The 16,305-nt window shown below is 43.5% G+C and overlaps 1 protein-coding gene across 1 annotated transcript in view; it reads left to right on the forward strand.

Moving 5' to 3' along the window:
- The window catches only part of COG5 (component of oligomeric golgi complex 5), a 664,814-nt gene that overhangs the window by 550,334 nt on the left and 98,175 nt on the right, over positions 1-16,305 (forward strand). The window contains exon 13 of the mRNA XM_075343478.1: positions 13,683-13,745. Within this exon, the coding sequence (XP_075199593.1) occupies positions 13,683-13,745 (63 nt within the window). The remainder of the gene's footprint in view (positions 1-13,682; positions 13,746-16,305) is intronic.

A 16,305-nucleotide genomic window follows, 5' to 3' on the forward strand; every position in this document is an offset into this window, starting at 1 on the left:
GTGTATGTATATATATATATATATATATATGTATGTGTATGTATATATATATATATATATATATATATATATATCTATGTATGTGTATGTATATATATATATATATATATATATATATATATGTGTATATATATGTGTATATATATATATATATGTAAAGATATATATGTGTGTATATATATATATGTATATATGTATGTATATGTATGTACAGTTAGGTCCAGAAATATTTGGACAGTGACACAATTTTCGCGAGTTGGGCTCTGCATGCCACCACATTGGATTTGAAATGAAACCTCTACAACAGAATTAAAATGCAGATTGTAACGTTTAATTTGAAGGTTTGAACAACAATATCTGATAGAAATTGTAGGAATTGTACACATTTCTTTACAAACACTCCACATTTTAGGAGGTCAAAAGTAATTGGACAAATAAACCAAACCCAAACAAAATATTTTTATTTTCAATATTTTGTTGCGAATCCTTTGGAGGCAATCACTGCCTTAAGTCTGGAACCCATGGACATCAGCAAACGCTGGGTTTCCTCCTTCTTAATGCTTTGCCAGGCCTTTACAGCCGCAGCCTTCAGGTCTTGCATGTTTGTGGGTCTTTCCGTCTTAAGTCTGGATTTGAGCAAGTGAAATGCATGCTCAATTGGGTTAAGATCTGGTGATTGACTTGGCCATTGCAGAATGTTCCACTTTTTTGCACTCATGAACTCCTGGGTAGCTTTGGCTGTATGCTTGGGGTCATTGTCCATCTGTACTATGAAGCACCGTCCGATCAACTTTGCGGCATTTGGCTGAATCTGGGCTGAAAATATATCCCGGTACACTTCAGAATTCATCCGGCTACTCTTGTCTGCTGTTATGTCATCAATAAACAGAAGTGACCCAGTGCCATTGAAAGCCATGCATGCCCATGCCATCACGTTGCCTCCACCATGTTTTACAGAGGATGTGGTGTGCCTTGGATCATGTGCCGTTCCCTTTCTTCTCCAAACTTTTTTCTTCCCATCATTCTGGTACAGGTTGATCTTTGTCTCATCTGTCCATAGAATACTTTTCCAGAACTGAGCTGGCTTCATGAGGTGTTTTTCAGCAAATTTAACTCTGGCCTGTCTATTTTTGGAATTGATGAATGGTTTGCATCTAGATGTGAACCCTTTGTATTTACTTTCATGGAGTCTTCTCTTTACTGTTGACTTAGAGACAGATACACCTACTTCACTGAGAGTGTTCTCGACTTCAGTTGATGTTGTGAACGGGTTCTTCTTCACCAAAGAAAGTATGCGGCGATCATCCACCACTGTTGTCATCCGTGGACGCCCAGGCCTTTTTGAGTTCCCAAGCTCACCAGTCAATTCCTTTTTTCTCAGAATGTACCCGACTGTTGATTTTGCTACTCCAAGCATGTCTGCTATCTCTCTGATGGATTTTTTCTTTTTTTTCAGCCTCAGGATGTTCTGCTTCACCTCAATTGAGAGTTCCTTAGACCGCATGTTGTCTGGTCACAGCAACAGCTTCCAAATGCAAAACCACACACCTGTAATCAACCCCAGACCTTTTAACTACTTCATTGATTACAGGTTAACGAGGGAGACGCCTTCAGAGTTAATTGCAGCCCTTAGAGTCCCTTGTCCAATTACTTTTGGTCCCTTGAAAAAGAGGAGGCTATGCATTACAGAGCTATGATTCCTAAACCCTTTCTCCGATTTGGATGTGAAAACTCTCATATTGCAGTTGGGAGTGTGCACTTTCAGCCCATATTATATATATAATTGTATTTCTGAACATGTTTTTGTAAACAGCTAAAATAACAAAACTTGTGTCACTGTCCAAATATTTCTGGCCCTAACTGTATGTATGTATGTATATGTGTATTTGTATATATATATATATATATATATATATATATATATATATATATATATATATATATATATATATATATATATATACATATATATATACATATATATATGTGTATATATATATATATATATATATGTGTAAATGTATGTATATATGTATATATATATATATATATATATATATATATATATATATATACATATATATATATATATATATATATATATAGTGGGGATTAGTGATGGGCGATCTCGACCTGTAAAGATCAGGGATCGTACCGATCGTAGTGATCGTGTACACAATCACAAGCTTTCCTGTTACAGATCGTTTCAAAGTTAGACCTTTACCCAATGCCCCGGGTGGACAAACTGATTGAAAGGTTGGGGAAGGCTTAATACTTCACAACCCTCGACCTTCGACCTTACCAAAGGCTACTGGCAGGTACCGTTGACAGAGTCGGCCAAGGAAAAAACGGCTTTTATAACACCGGATGGCCTTTACCACTATGTTTTCTTGCCCTTTGGACTACATTGAGCCCCGGCTACTTTGCAAAGGCTGATGGACATAGTGTTGGAGCCCCACCACAAGTACGCGTCTGCGTATTTAGATGATATCATCATCTTCAGTACAGATTGACATGCCCACTTGTCTCAGGTTCAGGCAGTAGTGGACTCACTCCGGTCGCCGAGATTTACAGCTAATCCAAAAAAATGTACAGTCAGTCTGGAGGAAGCCCGGTACTTAGGGTATGTGATTGGCCGCGAGTTATCAAGCCTCAAGTGAATAAGATCGAGGCCATCCAAAAGTGTCGCAGGGCAGTGTCTACTAAACAAGTGAGAGCATTCCTCGGCACCATCGGGTACTACCGTCAGTTCGTACTGGACTTTGCTGGGAGAACGGCGGCTTTAACCGATCTGTTGAGGGGCAAGAAGTCGGCCATGGTACGCTGGAACACTCAAGCTGAGGAAGCGTTTCGGTCCATGAAGTCGGCAACCAGTCCTCATTAACCCCGATTTCAATAAAACCTTTATTGTGCAAACGGATGCCTCTGAGGTGGGTTTAGGTGCCGTCTTCTCGCAAGAGGTGAACGGAGCTGAACATCCGGTCACCTATTTGAGCAGGAAACTTACCCCAGCGGAGAAAAATTATAGCGTAGTGGAGAAGGAGTGCTTGGCTATTAAATGGGCCTTGGAGTCCCTACGCTATTATTTGCTCGGGCGTCAGTTTTGTTTAGTGACGGACCATCCACCCCTTGTCTGGATGAGGAATGCAAAAGAGCGGAGTGCTCGGGTCACCCAGTGGTTCCTGTCCCTTCAGAACTATAGTTTTACGGTGGTACATCGGGCTGGGACATCGTAGGGCAATGTGGATGCCCTATCGCAGGCTGCCTGTATGGTGGAAAATGTTCAACCCCACAAGTTTGAACAGAGGAGGGGGTATGTGAGGTAATGGTGGCACTCATATGTGAGGGACGGTAGGTATTCCCCAGAATGCACACAGAAACATATTACAGTGCTGGACAGTAGTCAGTCCACTCTCTCCGTGCCGGGTTTTGGATACAGCTCATGACCACTGATTTCATTTAAAAGTTCCTGCAAAGGTTTGGGAGTGGCAGACTTTGTTTTGTTAGTTGCAGAGCAGGGAGCTTGGAGTACGCCAGCCCTATGTGGAGCTAGAACACAGGTCTGTGGATTCTGTTGTCTCATCGTGGAGCGACCCGGCGAGGCCGTCTCCCATGGTAATCATTACCTTCTGTCTGCTTATATTCGTACTGTGTGGAACCCTGGCTGCGACCCGGAGGACATCTATGGTTACCTGTTATCTTCAAGTGCTGAATAAAAGCCGTGTGAATTGGGCTGTACTGGGTCACGGCCTCTTTGTCGCCCTGTGCAAACCCTGCAACGTTACAATATACAGTACAGACCAAAAGTTTCAACACACCTCATTCAAAGAGTTTTCTTTATTTTCATGACTCTGAAAATTCTAGATTCACATTGAAGGCATCAAAACTATGAATTAACACTTGTGGAATGAAATACTTAACAAAAAAGTGTGAAACAACTGCACATATGTCTTATATTCGAGGTTCTTCAAAGTAGCCACCTTTTGCTTTGATTACTGCTTTGCACACTCTTGGCATTTTCTTGATTAGCTTCAAGAGGTAGTCACCAGAAATGGTTTTCGCTTCACAGGTGTGCCCTGTCAGGTTTAATAAGTGGGATTTCTTGCCTTCTAAATGGGGTTGGGACCATCAGTTGTATTGTGCAGAAGTCTGGTGGATACACAGCTGATAGTCCTACTCTGTACAGAGCGTGAAGCAGGCTCACACTGAGGGTATGATTCGTACAGTCTTGCATTGGCATCACCCCGCACGACTTGACAATCTCCGGACAAGAGCGCCTCAGCTGCATGGAAATATATGCAGCTGACCCGCTCCTGTGGGGAGATTGTGCGCCGTGATGCGACACTCGCACAGTGACAGTCAAAGTTCAGTTAAAAGGTCCTTCGATAACGTCATAGTCATGTGACCAGTCTGTAAGCCAATGTCTGTACAACATTCACATTAGACTGGTCACATGGCTATGACGTCATTGAAGGTCCTGTAAAGGCCGCTTTACACAATGCGATATCGTGACCGATTTCGCTAACGTGCGTACCCGCCCCCATCGGTTGTGCGACACAGGCAAATCGCTGCCCGTGGCGCCCAACATCGTGCGGACCCGTCACACTACTTACCTGCCAAGCGACGTCACTGTGACCGGCGAACCGCCTCCTTTCTAAGGGGGCGGTTCATTCAGCATCACAGCGACGTCACAGCAGCGTCACTGAACCGCCGCCCAATAGAAGCGAAGGGGCGGAGATGAGCAGGACGTAACATCCTGCCCACCTGCTTCCTTCGTCATTGCCGGCAGGCTCAGGTAAGGTTAGGTTCCTCGTTCCTGCGATGTCACACATAGCGATGTATGATGCCGCAGCAACGAGGAACTACATCGCTAGCTGCAGCAGCGATAATCGAGAATAAGGGGGCATGTCACCGATGAGCGATTTTGAACGTTTTTGTGACGATTCAAAATAGCTCATAGGTGTCACACGCAATGACATCGCTAAAGCAGCCGGATGTGCATCACAAATTCCGTGACCCCAACGAGATCGCTTGAGCGATGTCGCAGCGTGTAAAGCAGCCTTAAGTCAGTTTTGGTTACCGGTTGTACAGCAATGATCGGACTCAAAAGCAGAAGTGGCCAGGAGACTGAGTTAGCAGGACGCATGTGGGGACCTATGAGTATGATCATAATGTTTTTTAATAATGGGTCTGGTTTTTTTTTTACTGCCCCTGGACCCGATCTGTACCCAATCTGTAACAAGAGCTTCCCAGGAAAGCTCGTGATCAGGATTGTGTACACAACCACTATGTGATCGGTACGATCCCCGATCTTTACGTGTCGGGATCGCCCATCACTAATCGCTATCATATATATATATATATATATATATATATATATATATATATATATATATATATATATATATATATATAAATAATATAGCTTTTCGAGGTGCCAAGAATGAAACATTACTCAAACAGCCTCTAATATGCAGGTGGCCACCTTCATCTGGAGATGGCTGCCACTCTGAAGCGTTGTAAGGTTGTATACATGAGTTAGATCTCCTTGATACTAACCGGTGCTTCCCCTAATGCAGAAGACTGAAACACGCGGGCCGCATGCGGCTCCTGAGGCTGCTTGTTTCGGCTCGCAGACCCCGTGACAATCGCGGCCCTATGCCCGGGGCCGGCAGGACGTTACTACAATTAAATCATTTGCAGTGCCGCGCAGAGGAGCTGTCCGCGTTATACCAATGGCTTCTGGCTGCCAATCAGATGCAAGGAAGTGACGTCGCTGTACGTCGTCTCTTCCTTGCATCTGATTGGCGCTGCACTGGAAATGACTCAATTCTAGTAAACTACTGCCCCGGGCATACCCAGGCATACAGCTGCAATCGTCACGGGCCGCAACAAGCAGGTACGTGCTCACGATCAGGACCCACTGCGTCCTGGATGCAGCGGGTCCTGACCTGCGGTGTCGCATGTCTCCTCCGCAGGAGACCGCAGCTGCCCGTGCCCGCGATCAGGGTCTCCTCGTGTGTGTGTGTGTATGTGTGTGTGTTTTACTACAAGGATGGCACAAAACTACTGGGCACACTACTACAAGGATGGCAGAAAACTACTGGGCACACTACTACAAGGATGGCACAAAACTACTGGGCACACTACTACAAGGATGGCAGAAAACTACTGGGCACACGACTACATGGATGGCACAATACTACGGGGCACAATACTACAGGGCACAGTGATGAGCACATTACTACTGGGCACAATACTACAAGGATGGGCACAAAACTACTAGACACGATTTTTCAGGGCACAAGGATGAGCACAATATCACAAGGATGAGCACAATACTACAGGGCACAAGGATGGGCTCAATACTACTGGGCACAATATCACAAGGATGGGCACAATACTACAGGGCACAAAGATGGGCACAATACTACTAGGCACAAGGATGGGCACAATATTACAAGGATGAGCACAATACTACAGGGCACAAGGATGGCCCAATGCTACTGGGCACAATACCATAAGGATGGGCACAATACCACAAGGATGAGCACAACACTACAGGGCACAAGGTTGGGCCCAATACTACTGGGCACAATATCACAAGGATGGGCACAATACTGCTGGGCACAATACTACAGGGCACAAGGATAGGCACAATACTACTGGGCACAAGGATAGGCACAATATTACATGGATGAGCACAATACTACAGGGCACAAGGATGGGCACAATTCTACTGGGCACAATACCACAAGGATGAGCACAATACTACAGGGCACAAGGATGGGCACAAGACTACTGGGCACAATACCACGAGGATGGGCACAAGACTACAGGGTACATGGATGGGCACAAGACTACAGGGCACACGGATGGGCACAATACTACAGGGTACACGGATGGGCACAATACCACAAGGATGAGCACAATACTACAGGGCACATGGATGGGGGATATTACTGCAGCATGGAGATATTACTACTACAAGATGTTGGCTGAGATTACTATATGATGCTGCTAATTGTAAAACATTATTACAAGAAGGTGATAAAATGTTAAAAAAAAAATTAAAAATAAAGCATGACACTTTTTTTGCCATTAAAAATGCTTTTTTATATTTAAGCGTAACTAAACAAAAAAGTGCAGGTTTTATAATAAACAAGCAAAATATTTTCATAAAAAATAGTGATCCAAAGGTGTATAGAAAAAAAAACATGAAATCATTAAAAATGTCACTTTGTCCTGCAAAGAATGCGGCTCCACTCAATTTTTTTTTTCTATATGCTGCCCATACACCCAGCTGAGTTTGAGACCGCTGCTCTATTGTATCAATTCATTGTCATTTTTTATTTTATCAACTGATAAAGTTTTACATACCTACAGTATATTCACTTTTCCATCACTGACAGATTGGTGTGTTTTCACATTAGGATTTTTCACTCTCTAAGCTGTGAAGTAGTAGAAGGTGCCATTTAAGCATCACAGAGTTTTTAATAAGTCGCTACATTGCTAATCATGGAAAGTTAAATTAAATACAGAAAATCTTTATACATTTGAAAATGTTAGATCAAAGCAACATACTGGGTTTTTTCCTGTGGGTAATTTCCACAGAAAGCAGATTTATTTATGTTCAGGTCTATCCCAGGTTAATTGGCAAAAAGTTATAAAATATAATGATTCAATTTAATATTACATAATTGGTGATCTACAGGCTGACATTTTTGCTCATTCTTCTATGCAAAATAGCTCTACTTCAGTGAGATTGGATGGAAGCGTTTATGAACAGCAATTTCAAATCTTGCCACAGATTCTCAGTAGGATTTTGGTCTCCTTTGTGATTGGGCCATTTCTACATGAATGCGCTTTCATCAAAACCATTCCGTTGTAGATATGGCAGGATGTGTAGGGTTATTATCCTGCTGGAAGATTAACTTACGCCCTAGTCTCAAGTCTTTTGCAGCCACTAACAGGTTTTACATCAGGATTGCCCTGTATTTAGTTTCATCCATCTTGCCATCAACTCTAACCAGCTTCCCTGTCCCTGCTGAAGAAAAGCATCCCCACAGCATGAGCTGCCACCACCATGTTTGACTGTGGGGATGTTTTTTCAGGGTGATGTGCAGTATTTTGCATTTAGCCCAAAAAGTTCTATTTTGGTCTCATCTGACCAGAACACCTTTTTCCACTTGCTATACTAAGAATAAATTACACACAGGTAGACTCAATTTAATAATTAGGTGACTTATAGAGGCAATAGGTCATTCAAGATTTTATTTATGGGTATCTGAATACAGGGGTGTCACGGGGTCCTTCTCCAATATCACACAATCAACAGAGCGAGAGATGATTGTGCAATCCAAAGAACATTTATTCCAAGCAAGTCAGAAGGTCCATCAAATAATCCACCACACAGAGGGTAAAGTAGTCCAATAATGGCATAACTGTCCCAGAGATCAGTCACAATCCTCCAGCAGTCCTTTTCCACTGAAATCAGGGTTTCTCACAGTCTCTCTAGGGTGTCCGCTTCTCCCTCAGAGGATCAATCCTAAAGCTGGTGTCACACATAACGACGACGACAACGACGTCGCTGCTACGTCACCATTTTCTGTGACGTTGCAGCGACGTCCCGTCGCTGTCGCTGTGTGTGACATCCAGCAACGACCTGGCCCCTGCTGTGAGGTCGCCGGTCGTTGCTGAATGTCCAGCTTCATTTTTTGGTCGTCACTCTCCCGCTGTGACACACACATCGCTGTGTGTGACAGCGAGAGAGCGACGAAATGAAGCGATCAGGAGCCGGCACTGGCAGCTGCGGTAAGCTGTAACCAGCGTAAACATCGGGTAACCAAGGGAAGACCTTTCCCTGGTTACCCGATGTTTACGCTGGTTACCAGCCTCCGCTCTTGCTGCCAGTGCCGGCTCCTGCACTGTGACATGTAGCTGCAGCACACATCGGGTTAATTAACCCGATGTGTGCTGCAGGAGAGCAAGGAGCCAGCGCTAAGCGCGGCTCCCTGCTCTCTGAACATGTAGCACAGCGACCTTATGATCGCTGCTTCTGCTGTGTTTGACAGCTAAGCAGCGATCATAACAGCGACTTACAAGGTCGCTGTTACGTCACCGAAAATGGTGCCGTAACAGCGACGTCGTTGTCGCTGTCGTTTAGTGTGACACCAGCTTTACTCCTTCTCTCTTGAAGTTCTCATAACAGACAGAATAATCCCCCAGGTAAGCAGAGAGTTTAGGTGGATCCCAGGCCCCCTCCCCCAGACGTAGGAACAAAAGCCCGGCTGGGGGCGATTAACTTAACTTAACAGGACAATGTACACAGAATGGACAGAACACTACGCCTAAACTACAAACCTACACAAAATTATACAGTACTCCCATATTCCACAATCACAAGGGGGCTGAATTCAAATGTGCATCACAATTTTCACATTTATGTTTTTAAACTATTTAGATAACCATGTATTATTTCCTTTATACTACACAAATACTTGCTACTTTGCATTGGTATATCACATAAAATCCTAATGAAATACACTTAAGTTTGTGGGTATAATGTGAAAAAATGTGCAGATTTTCTTGGGGTATAAATACTTTAAGGCACTGTAAGTGTAAATTAGTGAATAGTGATATACTTTGATTGCTTTTCCTATTCAGATTAACTTTTTTCATCATTGTAAAGTGTTTAGTTGTGCTATTCCAACATACAGTATATAGTGTAATCTTAAGATTTAATTTTTGCTAAGTTTTAAGGGGTATTATAATAAATTGGAGTGTAGTAAGATTCCATTCTCAGTTTTGGGGAAGAAATGCCATAATTTGCCAGTGTCACCAATCACTATACTGTCCTTTTTTGGCTCAAGTTTAGTTAACCAAACTCAGTGCTACATTTTTGCAGATATTGTGGGTCATGTGAAGTCAGTGTTGATTATAGATGAGGATATCAAAGTTATACTTATATGCATAGAGTGAGAGACAGCTTCATATTATTTTCATTTGCAACGTCCACTCTTTTTCTGTATTCTGCGGATTGGTTTCATGTCTTTCAACCAATTATTTTAAATGTGATTAAGCACAGTATTTACAGAGCAGATGGTGCCAATTTATACATTTACTGATATTCTAACTTTTGTATTTGAGTTATGTTAAGCTAAGTTAAAAGTGATTCTGAAATCTGTGAATGCAAATATTTCTAGGCTTTTTAATATTTTTTAAAATTACTTTACTAGTTATATAGTTTTTAGGATGGAAGGTGGAAATACAGTGGGGAAAAAAAAGTATTTAGTGAGCCACCAATTGTGCAAGTTCTCCCACTTAAAAAGATGAGAGGCCTGTAATAGACGTCATAGGTAGACCATAACTATGAAAGACAAAATGAGAAAACAAATCCAGAAAATCACCTAGTCTGATTTGGCAAGATTTTTTTTTAATTTTATTTTTTTTTTAAATTATGGGGGAAAATAAGTATTTGGTCAATAACAAAAGTTAATATCAATATTTTGTTATATATCCTTTGTTGGCAATGACAGAGGTCAAACGGTTTCTGTAAAGGCTGCATTACACCAGACAATCTATCGTGCGATAGATCGTCGGGGTCACGGTTTTTGTGACGCACATCCGGCATCGCTGGCGATGCCGGCCTGTGTGACACCTCCTAGCGACGCAGTATCGCTCACAAATCGTGAGTCGTGTACTGGTCGCTAGGTTCCATAATATCGTTTAATTTAGTTGTTCATCGTTTCCGTGGTAGCACACGCCGCTCCGTGTGACACCCCGGGAACGATGAACAGCAGCTCACCTGCGTCACGCGGCCGCCGCCGGCTATGTGAAGGAAGGAGGTGGGCGGGATGTTTACGTCCCGCTCATCTCCGCCCCTCTGCTTCCATTGGCCGGCGGCCGTGTGACGTCGCTGTGACGCCGAACGTCCCTCCCACTCCAGGAAGTGGACGTTCGCCGCCCACAGTGTGGTCGCGCGAGAGGTAAGTACGTGTGACGGGGGTTACTGACGTTACTGACCGTGTCAGGCAGCGATTTGCCCGTGACGCAAAAAGGAGGGGGCGGGTACGATCGATTGTGAAATTGCACAATCGGTCGTACCGTGTAAAGCAGCCTTTAGTCCTCATAAGGTTGGCACACACTGTTGGTGGTATGTTGGCCCATTCAATACCTCCATGCAGATCTACTTTAGAGCAGTGATGTTTTCGGCCTGTCGCTCGGCAACACGGACTTTCAACTCTGTCCAAAGGTTTTCTATGGGGTTGATGGGGTTGAGATCTGGAGACTGGCTAGGCCACTCCAGGACCTTCATATGCTTCTTATGAAGCTACTCCTTCGTTACCTTGGTGGTGTGTTTGAGATCATTATGATGCTGAAAGACCCAGCCACGTTTCATCTTCAATGCCCTTGCCGATGGAAGGAGGTTTGCACTCAAAATCTCATGATACATGGCCCCATTAATTCTTTCATGTACACAGATCAGTCATCCTGGTCCCTCTGAAGAGAAACAGCCCAAAAGCATGCTTTACTACCCCCATGCTTCACAGTAGGTATGGTGTTTTTTGGATGCAACTCAGCATTCTGTCTCCTCCAAACACGACGAGTTGTGTTTCTACCAAAACGTTCTACTTTGGTTTCATCAGACCATATGACATTCTCCCAATTCTCTTTTGGATAAGCCAAATGCTCTCTAGCAAACTTCAGATGGGCCCAGACTGTACTGGCTTAATCAGAGGAACACGTCTGGCACTGCAGGATCTGAGTCCCTGGCAGCGTAGTGTGTTACTGATGGTAGCCTTTGTTATGGTGGTCCCAGCTCTATGCATGTCATTCACTACGTCCCCCTGTGTGGTTCTGGGATTTTTGCTCACCGTTCTTGTGATCATTTTGACCCCACAGGGTGAGATCTTGCGTGGAGGCCCAGATCAAGGGAGATATCAGTGGTCCTGTATGTCTTCCAATTTCTTATTATTGCTCCCACAGTTGATTTCATCACACCAAGCTGCTTGTCTATTACAGGTTCAGTCTTCCCAGCCTGGTGTGCAGGGCTACAGTTTTGTTTCTGGTGTCCTTTGACAGCTCTTTGGTCTTCACCATAGTGGAGTTTGGAGTGTGACTGTTTCAGGTTGCGGACAGGTGTCTTTTATTCTGATAACAAGTTCAAACAGGTGCCATTACTACAGGTAATGATAGGAAGACAGAGGAGCCTCTTAAAGAAGACTTTAGAGGTCTGTGAGAGCCAGAAATCTTGCATGTTTATAGATGACTAAATACTTATTTTCCACCATAATTTGCAAAAAAAAATCTTGCCAAATCAGACAAGGTGATTTTCTGGATTTGTTTTCTCATTTTGTCTCATAGTTGTGGTCCACCTATGATGTCAATTACAGGCCTCTCTCAACTTTTTAAGTGGGAGAACTTGCACAATTGGTGGCTGACTAAATACTTTTTTCCCCACAGTAAGTCCATAGAGTTCAATAAGATCGTTGCCATCACTAAAAACATGGCAAAACTATTAAAGACTTGACAGTCTTTGGAGACTGCATTTAACAAGAGGGAAATGGCATGAATTTCGCGGACACCTTTTTCTTTATGCTAAAAGCTATTCGCTGTCATACTAGTGTGGTCACATATGTAGTACCTGAAAGGAAATCACTTTAAGAATGACACTGCTATGGTTGGTGTTTATCTTTCCAGTCCAACAAGACATTAAAATCAATGGCTATATTGTTAATATGCACACTGTTAAAATTCCCCTCTATTTCCAGCTCAAGTGTGATTGCATACCCACAATTTTGTCCCTACTACCTTCTCATCAGCTTCTCTCAACGTGCTATTGAGGAGAAAGTGGATGAGACACTAGTCCGTATATAATTGCAAGTATACAAATGGCATTCTTAGGATATGTTCACACAGTGCATCTTTTGTAACTACAAAGATGCAGCGTTTTAGGCCCCAAAAAACGCACCCGTGGCAAAAACGCATGCGTTTTTGATGCATTTTGCCCAATGCATTTTTTAAGTCAAATTTATTGACTGGAAGGGCTCAAAATCGCTGGAAAATGCAAAAAAGAATTGACATGCTGCATCTTCAAAAACGCAGCCAAGATACAGACAAAAAAAGATGCCCAGTGTGGACAGCAAACTAGAAATTTCATAGACTTTGCTGGGGGAAGGAAATTCATACATTCTGGTGCATCTTTGTGACCTCAAAAGCACACCAAAAGATGCCCTGTGTGAACATAGCCTTAGAGTAATATGACAGTTTGCTCGAGCTGGAAATAGAGGGAATCCTGGCAGTGTGCATAATGCACACTGTCAGGATTTGGAAATCTGTTGTCACATAGCTTGACTGCAGAAATTTAGTTGAAGCCTGAAAAACGTCTTTAATGCTGAACAAGTTAATTGTATTGTGTATAGGGGAATGAGTTTCTTATTATTACCAAGTATATAAAAAGCTCAAGAGAAGTGAATCTAACCACTGAATTCATGTGAAAAACCTCCAAATGAAATAGTGTCTGACCTTCAGTGCAAACCTATTTGTGTGAATTTATGTATTGCACTCATTAATATTTACTGACGTTATTTTTTTTTTCTATTTTTGGATCTGGTATCTCGATTTTCATCCTGTGATGTAGCAATAGAAATGTCTAATACTGCATTTTCTTCTATTTGAAGGTTGTATCAGGTCAGAGTTCACTTCCAGCAGCTGCAGAACAGAATATAACTGCTGCCATGAAGGTAATAAGGTCACTGAATTGTTTTTTTGTTTTTTTTTTTATCATGAATAAGTTAAAAAATGAAAAAAAACAAAAACAGATTAATGTTTGTTTTGCACTCTGGGTCGTATAGATGAGCTGCAGGCAGCAAATATTGGATTTGAATGTGATAGATGTGTGTTACTACCATGTTATTTTATTTCTGAAAGGGTCGCAGCTTTTGCACATAAAACCCATGCCTCACTAATCCAGATAAGTGCTGAAATATGCTGTATCAACATAACATTTAGCAATGATTAAGGACAGCATTTGAAAGTTGAAACAGCTTCTACAGTATCTGTACATATAGCGATATCATTGTACTAATGAAATGGAGCTATATTTAGATACAAAAGCTCTCTGGCCAATAAATGTGCATGTTTAGCTTGTATTATTAGACACTCGATGCAAATGTTTCGCATAATGTATAGTCATACAAAAATAAGACAAATATTTCAGATCAAATTGAGACCCAATCAAAAGTTATATCTGAAGTCCCTCATACATCTTAAAATAAAGTCAATATTATATGCATGTGATTGGCCAACAAACTGTAATAGGGGCGTCCTGACAGTCCCCTGAGATCAAATTTAGTGGCTGCTCTCCCATGGGAAACACCAGAGTGATCGATGAGCCATGCATTACTATTTATGTGGGTCGGATAGCTAGTAGACAAACATTCGACCAGCAGCTATGCTCGCACGAGTGGTTTGCATATGTGACGCCCTGCAAAACCAGGTAGTCACAGATAGGCCCCCGCATAACACCCTTCCCTCACTTAGGAAACACACAGCCGACCTGAAACCCTAGTCACCCCCCCTTAGGGAAAGATAGACACACCAGTGGGCGGGACCAGGCGGTTGGCAACGCCCACCCAGGAGTCTAGACAGCCCGAGGCGGGAAAACGAGTGAGTTAAGCTTTGTAGTTCAAGTTGAGGAGTGTGGGTTGGAGCTAGGTGTAGCTCAGCAGAGGAGGTTCAAGTTGAACGGTGCCAGGGTTGGAGCCCTGGTGCCTTTGGCTAGGTGGCAGATGGTGGTCTCCATCAGCAGGAGACGGGAAGACGGCTCGGCAGAACCGAGGTGGACCGGGACAGAGTTGTAGCCCGCCGGTATCGACACGGGGAAACGACCCGGAAACCAAAGCACAAAGGGGGGTACTCAGACCCTGAAGCCAGGATCGGAAACCAGTGGCCTGGTTAATTAACAGATTGAGGCAAGGATTATAGGTCCTGTCCCACCCAAAGTCCCTCATAGAAGACAACAGCTCACCGTTAGGGAGGAGGTCACCGCCAGGGCCCATAGATCCCACGGGCCAGCGTCTGCGGGCACGGCTCCTTAGGCCACATCCAGCCGGGAGCAGACTCCTGAGTTCCAGACCAGGCAGTCCACCATACACAAAGTCAGTGCAGAGGAAAAGGACAGAGATCACCTGCCTGAGTGGGGGGACCTGAATGCAACCGGCCGTGGCGGCCGGCCACCAGCACCTTGGTTTACCAAAGACTCGTGTGGTTCACTTACTGTGAGTAACCAAAACGCTACCCTGTTGTTGCTATACCCTGCACAAGGACACTGGGCCCCAGGGCAACCATCCCTACCCTCGGAGGGGTTAACATCTAGCTGCCACTACATCTCCAGGTGCCCCATAACAGCAGTGGTGGTGTCCCACCTCACCACACACCGTGGGTGGCGTCACGAACTTAATACGGCCTAGCCCGTACATCTATGCCCCCCTTTTATTCGGCCTGTTCGCGAGACCCCCGGGTCCGGAGACCCTCAAGCCACCCCCTTAGGAGGTCCGGATCCGAGCAGCGGTGGCTGCTGGCACGGGGGTGGCACACATACATAAAGCACCTGAACGCCAAACTCGGATACAGATTTATTTGTAAAGTCTGTGTTCAGTACGAAACCCGAACTTTACTGTTGGGTTTCCCTCATCTCTACTCCCTTTCAATTTGTCTTTGGCGTGTGGGAGGAAACCAGAATACCTGGAGGAAATTCAGCAAACATGGGTAGAACATACAAACTTATCTTTTACCGTTTGAGTTTAGACATCACAATATAGCACTTTGACCTATGTCTAGTTTCCCTTATCTCAAACTGAGTAGAGTCCTTTATATAAAATTACCCTAAAAGTATGTGCATACAATATATTTTAGATACCAGCGTACCCACCAAGAATGCAAGCAAAAGATACTTCAGGAATCCGCCTTCTGTATTGTTCCTGAAGTGTTGTATTTTTGCCACATGTGCTGTTTTTTTGCAACAGCTTTTGGCGCTGATGTTTTTTTTTTTATTTATTTTTTATATTATAAATACAATACAGAGAGGCTTGCAAGTGAATGCTGCCTAAATTCTCTTAACCACTTTGCAGCTATAGAAGCCTGGAGTGGTTAAAAGTAACTCAAAAAGACTGAACATATGCACAGGAAGGCGTTTTGACATTGCAGTGCACATGCTCATTCTTCTTTAGCATCCCCATGTTCAAATCAAGTACAGGTTTTCAGTTCACTGTTGGCGTTGCCAAATATTTTGGCACACCTTCC

This window comes from Anomaloglossus baeobatrachus, chromosome 4 (genome assembly GCF_048569485.1).
Source record: "Anomaloglossus baeobatrachus isolate aAnoBae1 chromosome 4, aAnoBae1.hap1, whole genome shotgun sequence".
In the NCBI taxonomy this organism is placed as follows: Eukaryota; Metazoa; Chordata; class Amphibia; order Anura; family Aromobatidae; genus Anomaloglossus; species Anomaloglossus baeobatrachus.